General features: G+C 44.1%; 1 protein-coding gene across 3 annotated transcripts in view; it reads left to right on the top strand.

The window, feature by feature from the left end:
• Positions 1-20,511, top strand: part of roq (RING finger and CCCH-type zinc finger domain-containing protein roquin) — a 162,743-nt gene extending 142,232 nt beyond the window's left edge. For all 3 annotated transcript variants that reach the window (XM_075678443.1, XM_075678444.1, XM_075678445.1), the window contains one exon: positions 6,666-20,511. In XM_075678443.1, coding sequence (XP_075534558.1) covers positions 6,666-6,788 — 123 coding nt within the window. In that variant the 3' untranslated portion in view covers positions 6,789-20,511. The remainder of the gene's footprint in view (positions 1-6,665) is intronic.
• The last annotated feature ends 401 nt before the right edge of the window (positions 20,512-20,912 follow it).

Below are 20,912 nucleotides of genomic sequence, written 5' to 3'. Positions count from 1 at the left end.
CGGCTGTTATGCCATCCTCTTCGATGAGTCCCTGAATTATTACGTGCAAGGAAAGCAGATTGATATTCACATGCGATACGCAGCACTGCAGAAGATATCCAGGAAAATCTTTTAGGGGCCCTAGAACGTTTGCCACTTGCAAAAATGATTCACCTCTCTATGGATGGGCCCAATGTAAATTTGAAATTCTTGAAGAGCTTGCAAAGTCACCTGTGGAACAACTATCAAGTTCAATGCCTAGAGTTGGGTACCTGTGGTCTTCATACAGTGCATAACGCCTACAGGGCCGGTGTTGCTGCCATCAAGTGTTGCCTTGATATGCTCCTTTCAAGCCTCAGTTCTCTCTTCCATGAGACCAGCAAGGAGAGATGACTTTGCCTCTGTTACTGGCCAGGTAACATACCTTCTCAGCTTGGTCCCCTGCCGTTGGGTTAAGAATGTACCTGTCATTGAACGGGTCATTCTTCTGTGGTTCGATGTGGACAAGTATGTGCTGTCTGCCAGAACGAAGCAAGTCAGTTTGGCTAAGTGTTTGACATTCCAACATGTATCTGATACCTGCCGTGATCCACTGACACTATCAAAGCTTCACTTTGCTCTGGGAATTGCAATGATATTCAAGCCATTTTTGTTTTTGACTGAATACCAAGTTGACAAGCCACTGATGTTCTTTTTAGCAAAGGACTTTGAATGTCTTATGAGGAAACTAATGACAAGGTTTCTGAAGTGCTGTGTGCTATCTGCATCTATTGGAATTGTGAGCCTCTTGAAGATTGACATTGATGATCCAAAGAACCATGCTCTGCTTGAAAAAGTAGACATTGGTCATGCAGCAAAGCAATCTTTTGTGAAGGCTGCCAAGTTAAGTGCAAAGGATGTGTTCACATTTAAAATGGAGTGCAAACGGTTCCAGATTAGTGTAACGAAGAAGATCTTGGATAAGAGCCCATTAAGATACCGTCTTGTTAGGGCCCTATCCTCTCTAGATCCCTGTCAAATGTGTTCAAAGCCTAATGAGTGCCTTACAGGCTTCAGGAAAGTTTTGGATGCCCTCATTGGGGCTAACTGGTTGAACAAGCATCAATGAGATTCAGTGCTCGCTGAGTACACAGAGCTGCTCCAGGAAGAAAAACAGTGCCTTCGATTGTTTGAGAGGAATTCCAACAGTTTGGATAGATTTTTTTTTCATTCTTTTAATGTTTTGTACTTTATGCTGAAACCTCTGGGGTGTCATCAAAGTTCTTGTTTTAAGCCATGGACAAGCTAGTGTTGAAAGGGGATGTAGCGTTAATCGCCAGATATCTGTTGAAAAAATGAAGTCTTTCACATGTCACAGAGAATTGTCTGTGTTGCTGTAAAGAAGGCGGGCGGCATCCTTAAAGTTGCAATTACAAAGGAGCTGCTGACATCAGTTTTAGCCGCATGGAAGCGGTACAAAGCGTACTTGGAGGAACAAAGGAAGCAGGAAGCTCAACAGTTGAGGCATTCAAAGAAAGGCCTTATTGAAGAGGAAATCAAGAGCAACCGACACAAGAAAAAGAAACTAGAAAAGTCTATTGCTGGTATGATGGCAGCTGCTGACAATTAGGCTGAAAAGCTGAGGCAGCAAATAACATCCTATACTGCCAAAGAAAAGATGCCGAAGGTTGAAGGAAATTATTGTGCGTGCTATTGCTGAAAAAGTTCCAAGCGCTTTCTTCTGATACTTCCTTGTGTGTGTGTCAAGGTAGTGTATGATTGTGGTGAAGTTTGTTTGAGGGCAAATTACATTTGTTTCAAGTCAGTGTATGCCACTTGCTTTTTTATTTACAATAAAATGAGCGATTTCGTTGAAATTATTTTCTGTCCAAGCTACTAAACACATCACTGGAGGTCCTTGAAACTACTATGTTGCGGCCTTGCATTTTTTCCTTCAAAACTGCTATGAACCCTGTACTTGCTAAACAGGCTCCAAGTACATGCTTGAAATTGAAACTACATGCATAAATTGTGTCTTATGTCTCGTTGCACTCGTTGGGTCTCATTCTTCTTCGTTGTGTGTTTGCGTTTCCAATCAGCCATGAATTCGTTAAATCAAAACTGCATCACGAAAATATTTCGTTAAATCGCAAAACTAAGATTGGGAAATAGTTCTTTACATTGATAATTTCATTAAATCATGGTTCATTGTGTTGAGGTTTGACTATAACAATAAGTAGCCGCCACACCATTATCTTGCATGCTATGGCAACATAAGCCACATACTGTAATGTTCCCTTAACGCAGTAATTACAACAAATAAGTCAACGTACCAATTTCGCACACGTCAGAAAAATTGGGCAGGCCGAAAAAAAACGAATGCATGTCTTTTACCTTTTATAGCCCCCAAGGGCTCAAATTGTCACACGCACGTCCGAAACAGCTCTGAAAACCTTCAGTACACATATTAAACATATTGGGGCTCATACTATGATAGGAGATGGTGGGTGCACGCATGTATAATTAAGAAATCATACCGTGTCCCTTGACAATTGCCCCTTCTCACTCTCGGCATGCTTCGCTGCTTCACTGCATATGCATATGCTTCACTGAGCAACACTGCTGTATTGAGGCAAGCTAACTTTCGAGAACCGTTATTATGCAACGCACCATGCTTGTCGAACTTCCAATACTTTTACGGCGATTACAAAGGCAGAGTCTGCATCATTGCCAACTGTGGCGAATTGGTTTAATGGAAAACACTCCATAGAATGGCTTGAACAGCTTGTTAGTAAACATCGAATAAGTTACACCTATCATTGCTGCGGTGGTGGCTACGGCTGCCAGAGGATCTGAGCGCGAGAGCGCTGGTTCCAGGAGGTGAGATAATCTAAATGGCGGTGGTGGTGGATACAATTAATGCCGTTTCAGACCTGCGGTTATGGCAAAAAGTCAGAAAAATCGGACAGTAAAGGCTTTTCGCATCCGAATTATCGGGCATGTCTGAAAAATCGGGCGTCCGGAAAATCGGTCTGACTGTAAAACTGGCTACTGGGCTTGTGCTCCAAATGGAAAAAGAATGCAAAATACTTGGAAGAAAAAAAAAAAGCACTGCTTGTTTATCTCCGTGGTATCTACGTTGCGGTTGGACCAATGAACCTTGGTTGGACTGGAGCAGGCCTTTTTGGTCAGTTCAGTCGTGCTTTGAAACGTCGCATTCGTCCTCCTTTTACCACGAACGAATTTAAAGTGTTCATTGTGACTGTACGCTGATTTTTATAATGTTAATTATATCTGGATGCGATTTTCATAGGCAGGGTCACAAATGTAAATGCAGTGAAATTTAGTCATTGTAACCAATAAATTGTTATATCAGGGATTGTTATAAGCTGGTATGACTCTAGTCGCACTCGCTCGGTGATTTGCAATTTCCAAGACAGTTCTTCCAAAAATGTATGGTAAGGCACGATCGCTGATACTGTACAGTCACGACACGGCGGCCGCATTTCGATGGGGGCGAAATGCGAAAACACCCGTGTGCTTAGATTTAGGTGCACATTAAAGAACCCCAGGTGGTCAAAATTTCCGGAGTCCTCCACTACGGCGTGCCTCATAATCAGAAAGTGGTTTTGGCACGTAAAACCCCAAATATTATTATGTACAGTCACGAACTGATAATTTGGACAGTTTCGCTGAAATTTCGGACACTTTACAGTGCTCCACTCGATAATTCTGACATTGTCCCGCTTTGCTTGCACAACATGCGCCGTTAAGTTGATGCAAGTTGACTGAGTCGTACAGAAAAAGTGATAACTTTGATACGTTGCTGGTGCCGCGTCGATGCTGAAACTAATGAAGCCTAGTCGATCCATTTGCAGCCGACTTCGCCCAAACCACGGCAGAAGCCATAACCGAGCCCCTAAGTTGTATAAGAACTGCATTTGCATGGCATTTGCGGTTTGTCATGCAAGTTCTGCATGTTCACGTTATTCCTTTACGTGTTAAATTGTGACACTGTCGTGGGTGACTTCTCTGGCTGTTCTTGTGAATTTTGGTGGTCACAATCACCAAAATCCGTAATAATTCCACCTTCTGTCTCTCCTTTGAAGATGACAGCAATTTTGATGGATGGCAGCTGCTGCATAGAAACCTGTGATCATATGGCTATCAGAGTGCGGTTGGCCTCTGTTTAAGTTGCAGGGAATGGAGATTTGGCACATTTGGCGACTGTACTTTCATTTGTCTGTGGCCACAGTCATTACATTGGCCAAATAAAGACCGACCAGGTCACAAGCAAGCAGCGAAGCAACAGATTGACGAACTTTTTTTGGGTACTTGTGGAATAAAGACTTATTCGTTAGTAAATTTGATATTTTGGACTCTATATATTTGTACTTTTAGGCAGTCCCCACAGAATCTGCATTACCGGTCAATGACTGTATTGCGCGCAGCACATTATTGAGCATGTTAACTAGAGGCTGGATTTTTAGGTATATAAATTGTGGGTTTTAGACACCTAAAACAGGCATTTGCAGCCTTATATTACCTGCTCTGTAAGTGCTCTTTCAATATCACTTACTTTGCAAAGCGTTTTTTTTTTTTATGATCGCATGTCAGCATAGCAGTAGGCACCTCCTTATGCACACTTACTTAAATAAAAAGAGTGGGGCAAAGCTTGCTACTTTAGACGAACTGCCATAGGTGAGTGTTCTCTCCACAACTATATTTCATCGTACAGCAGACACGCAGCGTATGCAGCAAACTTTGCATGCTTCCATTTAAAATATTAGCATTGTGCTCTGCACTCTCCACTCTTTCCACGCTATAGGCAACAGCTCACCTCTATCAAAATGATGTACCTTTTTGTCTCTAATCTCCACTCTGAATGTAACATGAGAGTTGCATGTCTACTGCCGAAGAAATGGACTTTCTGTGAACTTTTTCTCTGTCATTGATAACCAGTGTCAGGCATATGGCGAAATACCTTCAAAAGATCAGTAAATGTTGTCATGCAAGCTCTTATTTGCTGGTTGCATTTCCACATACATTGCCATTAGCAACAGCATCTGCTAGAGCTGCTAGGTCTCATTGAAAGAAGAATGAGCTTTCGAAACAGAATTAGCGCCCCTGTAAAGGATTTTCAGGTGCTAAATGCAATATAGGCATACAATACAAAGGCACAGATCAACTAAATAGGCTTTTATAGACATAAAGGGCTGAAATAGGCATTTGTAGGCACCATAAAGTTGGTGCTAAACCACTTCCTAACCTATAATCCAGGCTTGTACACTAAAAGGGTACTGCCCCGACACACGGGAAGAAACAGGCGTGTGCCTATAATCTGGCCTTTTATGATAACGCTGTACATTATCGAGCATGGTATTCAAAGGGGCTCTGTTTTGCTCGAACTCCATTTTACAGTTAAACCTTGATGTAACGCAGTAGGTAAAATGACAATTTGCTACATTATGTCTAAATTTCATTGTATTGAAATTCGACATATTATGCAACTAAATGCAGTCACCAATCAATTTTTCTTATGTGGAAAGGAGTCGCAGAATTTTCCTAATTATTAGGCAATCCAAGAAGGCAAATTTGAATGAGAAAACAACTCATCTTGATGAATCTGGGAATCTGCAACGAATGATACGGTTTCATGCCGCGTTGACGATATCTTCACATAGGCGGTACGAATTAAGCGAAGCCAGCCACGCTTTCGAATGTACTCTGCCTCTGCGGCTGATAGCGTTGTCCCAGTGCGGGCGACACTATCAGGTAAATTGCTGGCTGCGAGGAGCGAATGCTTGTCTGCCTCTCACTCCAGCTGGTCACCCAAACTTGAGATTATGCAACCTCCAATACTAAATGCGCAGGAAGGCAGCTTACATCGTGCCACAGCGTCTCAGCACTTCCACTCTTTGCACATGTGGCAGATCACTTCTAAAGCGGGGTGCACGGCTGCGTATGCATTCAGCCACACCTACAGCCATGCACAGCCATGGCCGAGACGTGCACCAACTTACCCCCCACTTCGCCCCCTAGTGTGTGCTTGATCGTGTTGCCGCGAGCTCGCACCCATCCCTCTTTCCCTTTGCTCGCAAGGAAAGGCATGACTCGTGAAGCCACCTTCTTTCTTTCTTTCTTATCCTCACACACTTTTACTCACACCTAAAGCACAAAGTGCGCGCGGGGGGGCGGGGGGGGGGCGATAAGATCTTATCGCGTTTTGGCTTTATACTGAACATGATGTGGCTTCACTTCACTCCGCTGTTGTCGCGCCGCGCACCATTTGAGAGGTGCGTTTGCAAGCAGCCACTTGTAATTCAATCATTTGACCATCTGTGTCTGCGGAAGCTTCCATTTATTGCCTCTGCATTCCTTTGCGACGGAAATGAAATTTCGTTATATGGAAATCGCATACAAACATGGTTATATTGAGGTTTTAAAAATATGGTGTTCTATGGACAAGATGTTATGAAAAGTTAAATACTTTGTTATATTGAGAATTTCATTATATCGAGGTTTAACTGTATTCGAATTATTTTCTGGTCCCATTAGAGTTCGAATTTAACAATATTCCTCTGTACTGTAGAGTACCAGCATTGCATAGGCCGCTACAATAAAGGCTGTGATGCCAATTTGACTTACAAGTAAATTAGGCTGACCTTCCTAATTCTGGTGACATTTTTTTTTTATTTTGGGTGCAGGGAAGCGAGTCTTGGGCGGGACAGCCCCAGGTGCCGACGTCAGTGGGTCCCTGGCTCCTGAACCAGCTGGAAGAGTCGGCGCAGTTTTGCTCCGACAACTGCTGGACCCACCAGGAACACTGAGAAGGGGACACACACGGGGCACAGGGCCCCATCCACTGCAAGCATTTGTAGACATGGTGTGGACCCTGTCGTCGCCATGTCAGAGCAGCATCGACCCAGCCACACAGTCACTGCGCCATACTTGCCCGGCCGTTGGATCTTGAGGAAGCAAGCCAAATTATCGTTATATGGGAAGAGCAAAGAGCAGTCCCACGCTGCTGGATGTCTCTGAGGTCAGGCCACACCTTCCATTTCTGGAAAGGGCGACATCGGGGCTATGGCCCTACCACTTGGGAAGCTGCCCCCGCAACCTTCGAGTTTGCCGTTACAATCGGCAAGGAAGAGGTGGACGAGGGCTCTTGGCGCGCAGCGTGCCAGGTCGTGTGTCCAGCATGTCAATGACCGAGACTAGAACCGCTCATTGACTTGGAAATTTCCCGAGAAACCCCGGAAATTTTTCTTTTGTGTGTATGCTGTAGCACATGCCTGGCTGGCCAAAATACGCTCACTGCGCAGTGTTTTAGAAGCACAGTGGCGTGTGGGTGTCGCCGCAAATTGAAACAGTGGTCCTAAAGAATGTGTGGGAGGTCTGCGGGAAGTGGTGGATTATCGGTGTGTGTTGTAATGCACCGCATCATTCAGTTCCTCGCCAGACGTTGCATGTGTGCTTTTATAAGTGGGGCCATCCAGGTGGTGGTCGCAATACGACGTTTAAGGCCAAGGGACATCTTGGGATGTTGCTTAAATTAAATCTATTAAGCAAGAAGTGTACTTCAAACCAAGAAAAGAAGCACCTCTTTGCTGAGCACAAATGTGGTAATAATAGCTGGAAATAGCCCTTTTCTCTGTGTTGTATATCCGATTCACAATCGTCATCAAAGTGTAGTAGTTGTTTCCTGGTCATTTTTTTTTTTACACTTTGCTTTCAGGTGCACCTCAAAATCTAGTTCATTACATGCTTGCCACATGTATGAATGAATGTATCATGGTGTGAATGTTGCTAGACTTTATGAAGAAGCATTATTATTGGATGGTGAGGGGTGCACTGTAGTCTTCCACAAGAGAACTACTGCTTGTCACTCTTGATTGCAGGCCCGTTTCTTTTTCCAGTGGGCGGCTCAACTTGGTGAAGTTGAGGATTATGCTAAAATATTGCTAGACAGCCATTACTGAACCCAGAATTCCTTTTTCCTCGTGCAGTTTTGCTAAAAGCACACTTTTGTGAGTTTTTGGGAAACTGCTGCATGAGCTGTGGCACTGAAGCTGAGATTTCTTTAGTAGCAGTTGTTTGAACAGGGCTCATGAATACACCTTTAATGCGAAGCATACTTTGGATTATACCTGGTAGGGTTGGTAGGTTCCTGTCTCGCATCATCATAAAAAAAAAATAAAAAATTGCTCAACAGCCTGATGCGCTAACTGTTAGGCCACAATCGCACACATACTTCCCTCGTGCCAATGGCAACTAGATCTTTGAGACCTTTGGCCGTTTGTCGCATCTCGTAGTATGAGCTATGTGATTAGGTTGCATGTGTGCACCTGTCAGTTTCAGTTTGGCCACAAACTTGCCACTTCTTTGCATGCATCGCGTCTCATAGCTAAAAGAAAGCAGGCGCGTGTCAGTTTCTTATGTCCTTCCCTTGTTGCAGCCAGTGCTTTGAGATGCTGGGTTAGACTGCACTGCCTTTGGGATTGGCTCATTTCCTAGTCCTGTCCTCTTAGCAGCTAATGCTGCTGTGCTGAGAGTCATTGTACTGCCTTTAGGACTGGCCAAAGTTGTAATGAAACAAGTTGCAACATTTCTTCGCTAGAGTACAAAAAAAAAAAAAAAATATGCTGTCGCTGTCTTGCGAGCGTCATCACCATCATTGTAGTGTTGCTGCTGTCACCACACACGTGTTTGCATCGCCCACAGCTTACACCTTGCACAAACTTGTTGGTCCATCTGGTAAACTTTTCGTAACATCAACTACCACAGTGTGTGGGTTCTACATAATCGTGTGCATGTACCACACGTACATGCACACTATACCGCATACATTGCATGCCTTGACTAGCATCCATGGGTTGCAGCCAAATAGAAGAAAGGTACACAAAGTTGCATTAAAAATCCGCGCACAATTTTAGCACCAGAATTGCGTTTCAATTGCAGCTACCTATACAGCAAGGTTGGAGCAGGTTTCGCACAGGGTACCATGGTGTTTGATTCCTGCTAGTGGCTTTCGTAACTGGAGTCTTGTGGTTCAGTAATGGCTGCCCGCTGGGAGAGGCTGGCTTTTTTGGCACTGAAGAAAAAGCGCGATAACTACTGTGTAGTTTAGTGCACTATGTTTGGGGGACGTTGCAATTATTGGGAACACATACTGTCCCATTCATGCTTGGTTAAGGTATGTGTGTAAGAGGCAAAAATGAGTGCTTTCTACATACGCACTAGTGCATTTGCATGCTGCGCTCGTCTGAAGTCAAAGGCTCTGTCATTGCACTCCCACGAAAATATTGGAGCATCTTTTGCAAGCACACTTTTACAGCATCAATCTGAATGCAGTACGTGTACTTCACGGTAGAGTTGGAATAGCTAGATCTTTCATGAGTATTTGGAAATTGTGGCGTTTGAAAAGTTGCAGAAAGACGTTTGGCACTTTCAGGTGGCAACCACATTGGAGTGCAAGTTGTACCTGTAAGGCAACTTTTTCTCGTATTGCAGGTCCCAGCCATAGATATGTTACGCAGCTGCTTTTGTCATTGTGGCTGACCACATAAGACTTTTCGCCAGAAACTGAGCAAGTTATAAATGTGAGGGCTACCTTGCAGCTGTGGTTTAGGTTGCTGCAGGCTTTTCATGGGAGTTTGCAGTGCCAGTGATCGGGGCCTCAGTGGAGGCTGCAGAATGAGCCCCAGTGTAACTAATAGTACACGAAGTTGCATAATTACACAGTTTTATGTGTTCCACAAAGTATACTGTTTCATACACTTCCATGATGTGTTGTGCAGGCACACATAGTTTTTAGTTGCAAAGTGTGGACACGATGTAAACAGCGCGACCAAGAGCGCTATGTAAATTCCATAAGGTGACCGCTTTTTTTCTATTCCATTCTATGGGGGCAATCCGCCTGTGATGCTTTCGTGCTGGAATAAGGCAGCATTTTAAGTGAGATCTCAGTCTTCCGTAGTAATGGGGATGCTTTTACTGTAAATCTGGATGACTGTTTTCTGAAGTCGCCAGGAAGGAAATTTTCGCCTGACTACAGCCAATTGCTGCTGTGTGCTATGTTAACTTTCTTATTCTTGTCATAGCATGAGCGACACATTGTTACTTGATTTTCCTGGGAGAGTGAGCCAGTGTGTTCTGATGGCCCCTCTCGCCTTGCTCTCCATCTGGCTCCACTGTAGATGGAGCCAGGTGCGATGGATCAAGGTGGTTACTGGAGAGCTGCCATCTTGGGCCATTGGTGCATGTGACTTATGACTAGAAGCGGGATCTTCAGGCTATAAAAACTACATTTCAGGCGCCTAAATCGAATTTTAGGTGATCAGTAGGCAAAATCGAACCCTTCTAGCCTTTTTTGTATATGCAATTAGATGTGCGAGTTTATGCCAGAGGCAAGAAAAAATAAAATTGGCAGTACGTTGATTTGTGTTATGTTCAAAATAGCCAGCAACAGTAATAGCCATTTGTAACGAGCTAGAATGATGGCCAGCCTACAAGTTAGGTCGTGTTTGGATTGTACCATCTTAACATAGTGCCCGTAGTTCAGTAGTCCTCATCATCGTCGGCATATGAGCTGAGTGGGTGGCACTGTTGAGCGACTGTGCCATCTTTGATGATGTGAGAGCTTCAGTAGAGGACCCCCTCGTGCATAAACTCCCTGTGGAAGGAGAGTCACCTGGCAAAAAGACTGCTGATTTTGCACATAAACATAAGTTTACTTGCCTCGTTTGCATGGTGTAACGGGTGGCTAAAAAAGAAACAATTTGTGCTGCATCCATCCTTTGGAAATAATTGGCGACCCAAATGCTTTTAGCAGTATTCGTTCTGGTGGGTGTGGTGGGGATGCTTATTATGCAGCAACTTTCTTGATTATGTGCACCAACTTGTGGGAAAAACCGAAGCTAGGGCACCTTGCCTCTCCACAAAAGAAAGGGACCAGTGGTGTTGCTTTCCTGTGATGGGCACTTTCATGATTAAAATCTACAGCATCAAAAATTTACTTTTTTTTTTTAGTTTCAAAGGAAATCATGAGTCGTACTTCATCACTTTCAGAGCAGAGGGAATAGAATGATGCATTCAGTAGTAGTACCACTGTCACAAGTTTGTGTCCTCACATTTGAAGGTAATGTGCAACTTACAGTTTGCAATGTTCACACTTTTTTTCAAATCCAGCTGAGCACTCCATGAGTTGCTGCTTGTATCTGGTTTGGCCGTTCTTTCTTAGTGGTGTATGTTTTGTCTGTGTATTTGTCATTTTGAAAGATGAAAGGCTATTAATATAGTAGCAGTAACCAGAGCTTTTTACTCTCACTTCTAATTGAAAATATAGAGAAAAGCAATTGCAGACTTGGCATCAGTCTGTGCATGGGGACAGGACTGTTCGTTTTGCTGAAATAGGAAAAAGCAGCACCTTTTGACAACTTTCATTGTATTTGTAAAGTCTTTGTAGGTCTTTTGACTCTAGCTTAAGTGCATGAGCTAGCCTGAAAAAAAGAATAGAAAAAAGGAAGATAGGTATAAAATACTCAAGCAAGATTGAGTCCCTCTCCAGGTATAAACAGCGCAACTGCCCAATTAGAACAAAAAAGAATGTGTATAGCTTTAGGCACTAGGGCTGTAACTAGGACTTGACAACTTGCTTTTCCTGGATTTTGTTCTTTTCCCATTGCATGCTGTGCCAACTGGCCACTTCTGGTGATAACACGGGCATGACACCACTTGTCACCAGTGGGAAAGCACAGAATGGAGTGCAGTTGGAACTGAATTGTAATATTCTGGCCTCAGAAACACCTGTGTGTGTGTTGCCAGGAATTACTTTGTATTCATTGGCTGCCTGTTTGCTGCTTGCTGACAGATGCCCAGCTTTATTGACAGGTTAGTAGCCCTAGCACTCTTGTATATTATTGCCTTTTTTTTGCATTTGACTAAGCAGAAATTGCGTGAGCTTTCATCTTGTACAGATACATGTCAGTTGTGGTGTGAGATACTGGAAGTTCACCGGATGTTAAACCTTTGAAGTACAGGCCACACTCCTTGTGATCATGTTTTCTCCCCCCCCCCTCATCCAATTGAATATGCATTCTAAGCAAGTGTGTAGGAAGGGCTCAGTTGTTGCTGTGCATGCTGTAGCACGCTGGCTTTTTTAATATGGACTACAATAGTTTGCATGCATGAAGACTATTGGTGAACCCTCATGGCAACCAAATTAAGGCCATCGTACAGAGAAAGGGAACCTAGTAATGGCTGGGACTGGGGAATCTGTGCAGTGGACAAATTCCTAGACACATGCAATCAGTCATAGTACTCTTGCCACGCAACCCGCTCAGGGCTGCTGTTACGTACAAGCTTTTCAGCCCATCCTTCCCAAACTACTGTGGCTATACATGGCCTCATTCATGACCATGTATTCTCTCTCTTAGAGTTAGAGGCATGAAGCGAGGGGCCTCCTCATTTGATGACCGCGTTTGATTTCTGTGAAATCATGGCCTCGTAGTGTTGCTGCCATTCATTGCTGCCGCTACAGAGTGTCACTGTATTCCAGCTGTTGGGAAAACAAGGAATACCTATGTGCATTGTAGAGACACAAGTGTCTAGTAAATTAGAAAAATCTTTCTCTTGCCTCACAACGGCTTCGCGCCGCATTCGTTGTTCACTCACTTTGTTGTGCTGCTGTTGTACGCCGCAGTGTTCAAGAAAACTGGCAGGCTGGCTGATAGTCTACGGTTGAAGCTTCTCTGGATCTGATAGCATTAAAGCTTCATCTTGGCTACTTGCCTATATTTTCTAAAAATGTGAAGAGTGATGGGAAATTTTGTTGCATCATTGGCCTTGTAGGCCTGTGTTGGCCTGTATGAGCCTGCGTTTTTTTATTGCTGGTTTTGACTAGCGTTTCTCTACAGGTCTCTGTGTAGACCCTTTCGTCTGCGGGCAGCAGTAATGTTCTGCATCCTCAGAGAACTTCTGGTCGCATGTATTTAGCAGTCAACATTGTAGGGAAAAGTGAGCTTTCTCATTTGCTCTGCTATAATATATTTCTTGATGTGATCAAACATAAAAAGTATGCGCTTCCTGCGTCGTCAATCCCTTGTATGAATGGGAAGGTTGTCATCTACCTGAAAGGTGAATGAACAATTTGTTTTTATGGCTTAGCTGAACTCTGTACCTGTTGTTAATTTGATGAAATTTGCATATTCTTTGGTACTGCTTATCAGTGTACCAAACCAGTAGCGACCGAGCAGAGAATGCTGCCTTGCCGTTGCTGCAGTGACAACTGTGGCATGATTCCTATTTACATTAAAATTTGGCACAAACAGACATAGTCTCGCCTGCCACGGTAGCCCCGTGGCTATCGCATTGCACTGCTGAGCTCAAGGTAGCGAGTTTGATCCCACTTACGGTAGCTACATTTTGATAAGGGCAAAATGTAAAAATGCGTCTGTACTTAAATTTAGGTGCGCATGAAAGAAACCGAGGTGGTCAAGCTTAACCCGGCATCCTCCACTAAGATGTGCCTCATAATCAGATTGTGTTTTGGCACGTAATAATCTAGAATTTTTTAAATTTCAGACAGTCTCCCAAGAGAGTGCAGTCGCAGAATTATTGTTCATGACATTGCAAACCCATGCACTGTTGCATTCTGCAGACTGAGCTGATAAATCATTCTGGTAGAGGCTGCTAATTATATGGGGAGCAGAATAAGCCAATATTCAATGAATGAGCTTGCCACAGTGATTTAGTGGCTATGGCATCCTGCAGCGAAGAATGAGATCAGTTAAACGATCAAATTACATTCTATTGAAGGACTCTTGCAATCTGCTATTCAGTTTGTTTCCTTCTGAATTTAGCTGGCAATTCCACAAAGCAATACCGGAAGTCTCCTGGGGCCTTTGTTTGCAAGCAACGAAAGGGTCTACAGGCTCATGAGTTTGATCTTTTTGTTGCTGTCCTTGATCAGTCATTTATGACCTTGTGAGAGTGCATTTGCACCTGTATAGGTCCGAATGTGCCTACTGGTTTTCAAGATTATTATTGACCCCTTGCATTATACTAAAGTGGTTATTGCTTCTCTGTGACTGTCAGTTGGTCTGCTGCCATTTACACTTTTGATGCGGTTGGTTTGTGGCACATAGGTTGGTCTCCTGGACTTTAATGTGCAGTGGCAGTGATGCAAGGTTTGAGAAAATGCTCTGTTCACTGAAGCTAATCGTGTCTGAAGGCTGAACACCCGTTTGTGGCCGGTTTCAAAATTTCTAGACATGGCTCTCAATGTTGTTACTGTTGCCTTACGAATTGTGTGTTGTTAGGTGAAAAGTGACCTTATTTTCCCATACTTTACACATTCTTTTTTTTTGTAGAGGGCAAACTTCGCATGGGGGGAGGGGGGGGTCAAATTGCCGGATTAAGTTTTATGGCATTCACCGTTAAGACTTCATGTCTTCATGTCACTGTGAACTACAGTGTTGGAAAATGACAGCAGTGATCGATGGACGTGTTGCCATTTATTATTTTTCTTTTTAACTTGAATTTACACCAACTGGCCACAATTTCCATTTATTGTTGGTAGAAAAAAAAAGAATTCTCAGTATACTTTGCGCACTGTTTCTGTTATGGATTATCATTGGGCTCAGTGAACATGCTTTGTGGACGCATTGGCTTTCCTTGTGGGTCGCAGGGCTCTAGAAAAATGTCACTAGTATTGGTGCTTGTTAACTTTACATTTGGCACTGCTTGCCTGGGAGAGCATTCTGTCAAAGTGTACAGTACCCTCAGTACTTAAAGAAACACTAAAGGAAAGTATGAGGTCAAGCTACATTGAAATATTAGGCATGGGGGAGTAATAATGAATTCGTAATTTTTAGTGAGAACACAGCTTTGGCAATCAAACTGGTGTCATTCATTTTGGACTATGGTACCTCTCATGCAACATCAGCACTGGCTGATTCGCAGGGCGCGACAAAGGGGAAGGTCACATGGGGTTAGCACCACCTCATTCATTTTGGTGCAAGGCAATTCAAATTACAGAGCAGCGGCAGGATTTTGGTGGTAATTTTCTATGCTATAAAGTCGTATACTGTTGGCACCCAGAAAATGATAATATACTTCTAGACAAATAATCTATTAATGCAACTCAGCTTTACATATTCCTTTATTGTTCCTTTCGGATGCGTAATGATAGAGACCAGCCTTTTGGTACATGTGCAGCAGGTACAACACTTTTGTTGTCGCACTACAATAGTGCGTGGTGTTGGACGTGACAGCGACAGATAGGAAGTGCCATTGTTTGTACCTTTATTGAATCTTGTACAAATTAGGAGTACCAGGTATACATGAATCTTTCTGCTAAACTGCTGGCTTGTCGGCCCTCAATTTTCACATACAGGAGCCATTTCTCCTTGCATGCAGTTCGATTTCGCATATGGGTGCGTCGCTTGCCTGTTTTATCCAGATTAAATTGGAAGTATGTGTTGCCTGTGGTGATGCAAGACAAAGAATGAGGAGTTTTTGAGAACACAGTGGTGCTGCCATCGCTCATTCTAGTGGTGAAGCAAAGTGCACACTGTCTTTTGCCACTGTGCGTTGGCAGGCAGGATGACTGTTCCGTTGCAGTGAAATTAACACTTTTTTTGTCTGGCATCGCCGCAGACAATTGCCTGCTTCTGATTTTTTTTTCTGTACAAAATGGACATGTAGACATAGACATGTAGCTGACCCATTTGTACATTTGGTATTTTGGAAATGGTGTGGTGTGCCATCATCCTGCAAGCCATGACTGCAAAACAATGGTCCAACGCTCGATGTGGCATACCATCATCCGCTATTGTGTCCCCACAGTTGTCTCTTCGCTGTGTGTGCAATAACGATCTGACCACAGTAATGTCCACAGCATGGCTGGTAGTGCCATATGACATGCTAGACAATGGCTGAACAGGCACTTTTTTTATTGTTATTGTTTTTGGTACCCAAACGCCCTCTGCACCAGCTGTCATTGTTCCTTGGTGCAGCTGAATTGATGCATCCACTGTCACTGCAGGGCTTCCGAAGCTGCAAGAGCAGCTTGTAGTGACTGGAGCTTTAAGTGGAATTGTTTGGTATGATTGTGCGAAAAACCAACCGTATCAAAGGGCAGTTGTTAAAGTAGGCGATAATGTGCAGCTTTTGTTATCTTGGCATGGTAACTTCCTTCAGACCTGTTCCTTGTGCAGTGGCTGCCTTATCTAGCTGCTTTTTTATAAATATATGTATACACACCCGGCATACCAATGCTGGCTTGCTGTTGTGTGAGAAGGCAGTGTTGGCTTGCCATGTGCGATTGAAGAAGCGTATCCCATAGGGCGTCGCACTGTTTGACCTTTGTTGTTTACTTGTTGCTGATGTGTAGTAATAGCAAAGTCGGGACATCCAGTCATTGCTTGCTAGGGGCATATCGTTGCTTTAGAAAAATGTATGTTGAGGCCTCCAGCCGTTTCAATGATTTTTTTTTTGCATTTGTTAGTATACACTGACAGTGTTTGTTTTTTCCCTTACCACTGCTAATTTGCTCATTTGACAGTGCCACTGTGCTTTTCATGTCATGCACAGCAGAACTGTCATGTCACGGAGATGAATTGGATAAAAGGATCCTTTGCGTAATCGCTCTTCTGGCATAACCGCACAGATTTGTAGCTGTCTAGAGCTTCCAATGCATTCACTATGTCATGCTTGCACCCATAGCAGGATTTTGCTTCATACCTTGTTGATTTGAAACTTCAGTAAGAAACAGCAGCACCAACGAGTGACGTGGGGATTTTTTCTGTGTTGCCATTTCCTGAAATGTGCTTCACCTTAAATCCACGCTGAGTGGTCATCCTACTGCTAGCTCTTGTTTTCAGCATTTTCTTGTACATGTTTGAGAAAGTTTTACTGGTCATCTGTGTAACGACATATGGTGGTGGTGCCCAAGGTTTTAATTTTTGACCACTTGGCAGCTGTTCCTTTTATGCTTGCAGGTTGCGCATTGCAAAGAGGTGGTTACTCTCACTCTACATAACCTGGTCATGGCACCTTTTGTGCTGTCTTAAACTTTTTGTGCAAGCCAAGTTTGTACGACAGCCTCAAGCTACATGCCACAGCGTTTGTGCTGTCACAAGGAGTTCTTTGGTGTGACCTCATTGCTATTTTGTAGGTCTGCAATTGTTTTTAAAGTCTCCATAAGGTTGTTGTTTTTTATGTATGTGTACCATTTTTCTTGGGACTCATCACTTGCCCCTTTGGATGGATGTCCCTGCGCCTAATCATCTATGCCTGAGGGCAAACAGGCATGATCGAACCTTGTTGGGGATGCATTGTGAAAAAAAAATGTGTTCAAACAAAGTTCTGGAACAACGTACAATGATGTTCACACGTCCTCACTCAAAAGAAGTGTTCATGACAGTTCATGAAAGTAGGCCTGAGAGGTCAGTTTGTTCACTTAGAATGTGCCTTTGAGTTTTACCTGTCTAATTCATGTTTGTGTTCTCTATCTTTGTGCTCACGTGGTATCCACTTGTCACAATGTATACTATGAAATACCGAGCATGTCCATCCCTCAAGGACCAGCCTCTCTTTCATGAATATGCATGCTCAAATATTACAGGTGCTGGTCATTGCCATATGGTAACACCTCTTCATTTGGCTGTGTCACGAAGGATATGAGCGCGGGTGTCAGGTGAACTATGGGTCCATTTACCAACATGGCAGTTCTGCTCCATCATAATACTGATGCGGGGGTCATGACATTCCGAAACAACTGTGTTAGTCATTTGTAGCTGCTATTGTTGCTGCTTCTTCTGTTGTGCCTAGCGAGTCTGTGGTACATTAGTGATTGTGAGGGATGTCTCATTATCCCTAGTACACCGTGCTGTGCAGGCACATTGTGTCGTGCATGTGTAATGAAGCCTTTGTGCGTACGAGCCTTTTTTCTCACTCTTTGGCTTATCAGAGAGCTGGTAATGCAATGTGAGGCTCTCTGCACGTTTTGGTGTCGCACACATTGAGCAGGCTTTTTGAGTGAGGCCTCCCCAGCAGTACAACCTTGAAGGTGAATGTATGTGAAAAGGTACACGCTGAACATGTGGTGGAGAACATATGTATTGTCTGCTTTTTGCAGTATTTGTGTGGCTCATTTGTTCTCTAAGGGAGAAATCCTTACAAGCTTGTTAGAGAGCCTTGGAAATTATTGTTTTGAGAAGTGTCGTTTAGCTTGAACGGTATGTCCCTGTGGGAACGGGGCACTTGCTCGGCATTTTATGGTAGTCATGACTGTTGCGGCAATTTTTGTGATTGGTGGCACTGTCAACGGACTTGTTTGGTTGTCGCTCAGGAAGCACGTACACCATTGTTTATCTTTTACGCACGCACAAAGTGCTTTTATTCCGTTTGCATACGATGGTATGCTTATGAGTGGTTTTGTGTTTTCTGCCTTGTAACAGTGCGCATATTGCGCCACTGAAATACCATGATCAAATATATGTGTCATTAAAGGGACCCTGTAATGTTAGGTGAAGATCGTCAGTGTACGGATGCACTTGCTGCCCGGACTTTATCGACTTATTGGGGCAGAATGTGTTTGTTCAAAAACGAGAATTATTTGAAACGTATTTTCGACGTGTTTTTGGTGCGGCGGCATTCGACGTCTGCGCGTTAATTATGCGCAGTGTGATAACCACCCAGACGTTCTATCGGTAACTACACAAAGCAATGGATGCCGCCCCACAATACATAGAAAATTCGTTCGAAGTGGGGGTGCTATTTTGGATATTGTTAAATTCCGCTGCATTGTCGAATTCGCCATCTTGTCCGCTCTGTTTGGCCTCAAAGGTGCTATGGGCTCTCTGATTGGTTCAAAATGCCGCCATTACAGAGTATTGACAATATAGCAGAATTTGTTAATGTCCAGAACAGAACCCCAACTTATGCACTGCCAGTGACGTCAGGAAGCCAGGAACACTACGCTGGGCTGGGATAACAACTTATTACAGTCTGTTTTTATTTTCAAATCCGCCATTAGCGATCCGTGATAGGTCAAAATGGCCCATGCCCTGCCCATGGTACAGTGAACTTACCCATGGACCTGAGCCATTTTCACCTATTGCGGATGGCTAATGGGGGATTTGGAATAGAAACAGATTGGAATAGTTATAGGTTATCCCGACCCTGACTTGCGTCATTGATTTTGCGAGTGCAGATGAGAGTACGGCGCCCGCTATGGGAAGCCTCGCATATCCATAGCATTTCTGGCTTCCGTTCGCCCACCGATGCCTATGTGGCAGCAAGCATATGTCCTATCTGAAGCGACCTCTGGTCAAGAAATGTCGTTGAGGCACTCCTTTAAAGACCATTCACTGCATGGAATAGTCTCGATCGTTGAAACTAGAAGGCTTAGCAAGTAGGATCTTGTGACTGTTGCACTGTTTGTTTTGCACTCTTTTTCCACTCTTGAAATGGTCCTCTTTTAGTCATTATATGCAGTAAACGTGTCTTATTTTTTCCCTCGCTACTCGGGATGTGTGTGGTGTTGCGCAACTCCTGTGGCGAGCGTCTCACTGTTCTAATGCTTCTCTGGCCGTAACCATTAAATGGTTTTGTCAGAATTGTTTACAAACGTTACGAACGTCGGTAGACAGCTCTGAACGCGCATGCATGTGTGGCAAATGTGGGCCCTTTCTGTGGAGAGCAGAATTTTACGAAACACGGCTGTCGCAAAAATAAATAAACGAATAAAATAAAAAAGTTGCTGCAAAAGCGCAAGTTTTCCAACCCCAGGCCATCTTCACACAGCCATAAACAACTCCACACGTGACCGAAGCAATCGATCGGCGCGTCCTGTGTGGAGCAGTCCCGTGATTACTGTCATGTTCCGTGCCTGTGGAAAAAAAAAAAAAAGGTTTGGTCATTATATCCCGAAGCTTTGAAATTGCAACGTCGCTGCTATAGACCACCTGACCAGGACGTGGGGATGGCTGTGGTTAATGGCCAAGTGTTTGCGCACTTTTCACGATGTCTGCAGTACTGCCAATATAAATTGAATCGCGAACAAGTCCATACGGACTATATACAAGAACTCCTTTTAGGTTCTCCGTGTTTAGTTTTGTGAAGTTCAGGGGCTGCGTCATATTGGCAAACAGGGTCATGTAATCGCGTGTTGCTGGTTCGCGTTGCGGAAATGCCGGCAACTCTGCACGTGTTTTAATGTGCGTCAATCTTCAGAGTCGGAGGCGCCTGTCGCAGGAGACAGCGCTACATGCGCCCTCTATGTGCAGGGAAAAATACAAAGCGTAGCGCATTGCGTCGTGTTGGGCACAGAGTGCTCTCGGGCACGTCACTTGTCGCGGCGGGTGCGTTGTGGGATGCGCTTTTGCTGGACGACGCTGTTTCTGGTCTGCCACGTTTCTCACTGCTTTCATCCTTGCAGTGCTGCTGAGCGATGCTTCCATCTGTTATTTTGAAGGCCTCCCCTTTGTACACATCACAAATACATGGTTACTGTATAATAAACGAGAGACTGCTCCAATCTGTACACCCGACGTCTCTTTCTTGGGAAGGCAGGAACTACCGGGGTTTTGTAGAGGAGCAGCACCTCGTTGAATCCGCACCCGCACAATCTGCAGTGGAAAAGTGAGTGAGGGAGTGAGTGAGTGAGTGAGTGAGTGAGTGAGTGAGTGAGTGAGTGAGTGAGTGAGTGAGTGAGTGAGTGAGTAAGTGAGTAAACCTAATTTCAGCGACCAAGCTGTTCATGCCCAGAGGTCGGCGGCCACTGTATTCCAGGTAGCCGCGGCCCTGTGCTGATAGCCAGCCGTAGTTGGCGAAGATCAACAGAAGTAACTGAGCATGTGTTGGCGGGCTAGTTGGTTAAGCATGATTACAAAGACGGCGCTGAATAAAACAACACACGAAGAAGGGGGACACGAGACAGCACGTAG

This window comes from Dermacentor variabilis, unplaced genomic scaffold, assembly GCF_050947875.1.
Source record: "Dermacentor variabilis isolate Ectoservices unplaced genomic scaffold, ASM5094787v1 scaffold_20, whole genome shotgun sequence".
Taxonomy (NCBI): Eukaryota; Metazoa; Arthropoda; class Arachnida; order Ixodida; family Ixodidae; genus Dermacentor; species Dermacentor variabilis.
The sequence above is the reverse complement of the archived record's forward strand: the minus strand, read 5'-3'. Positions and strand labels throughout refer to the sequence as shown.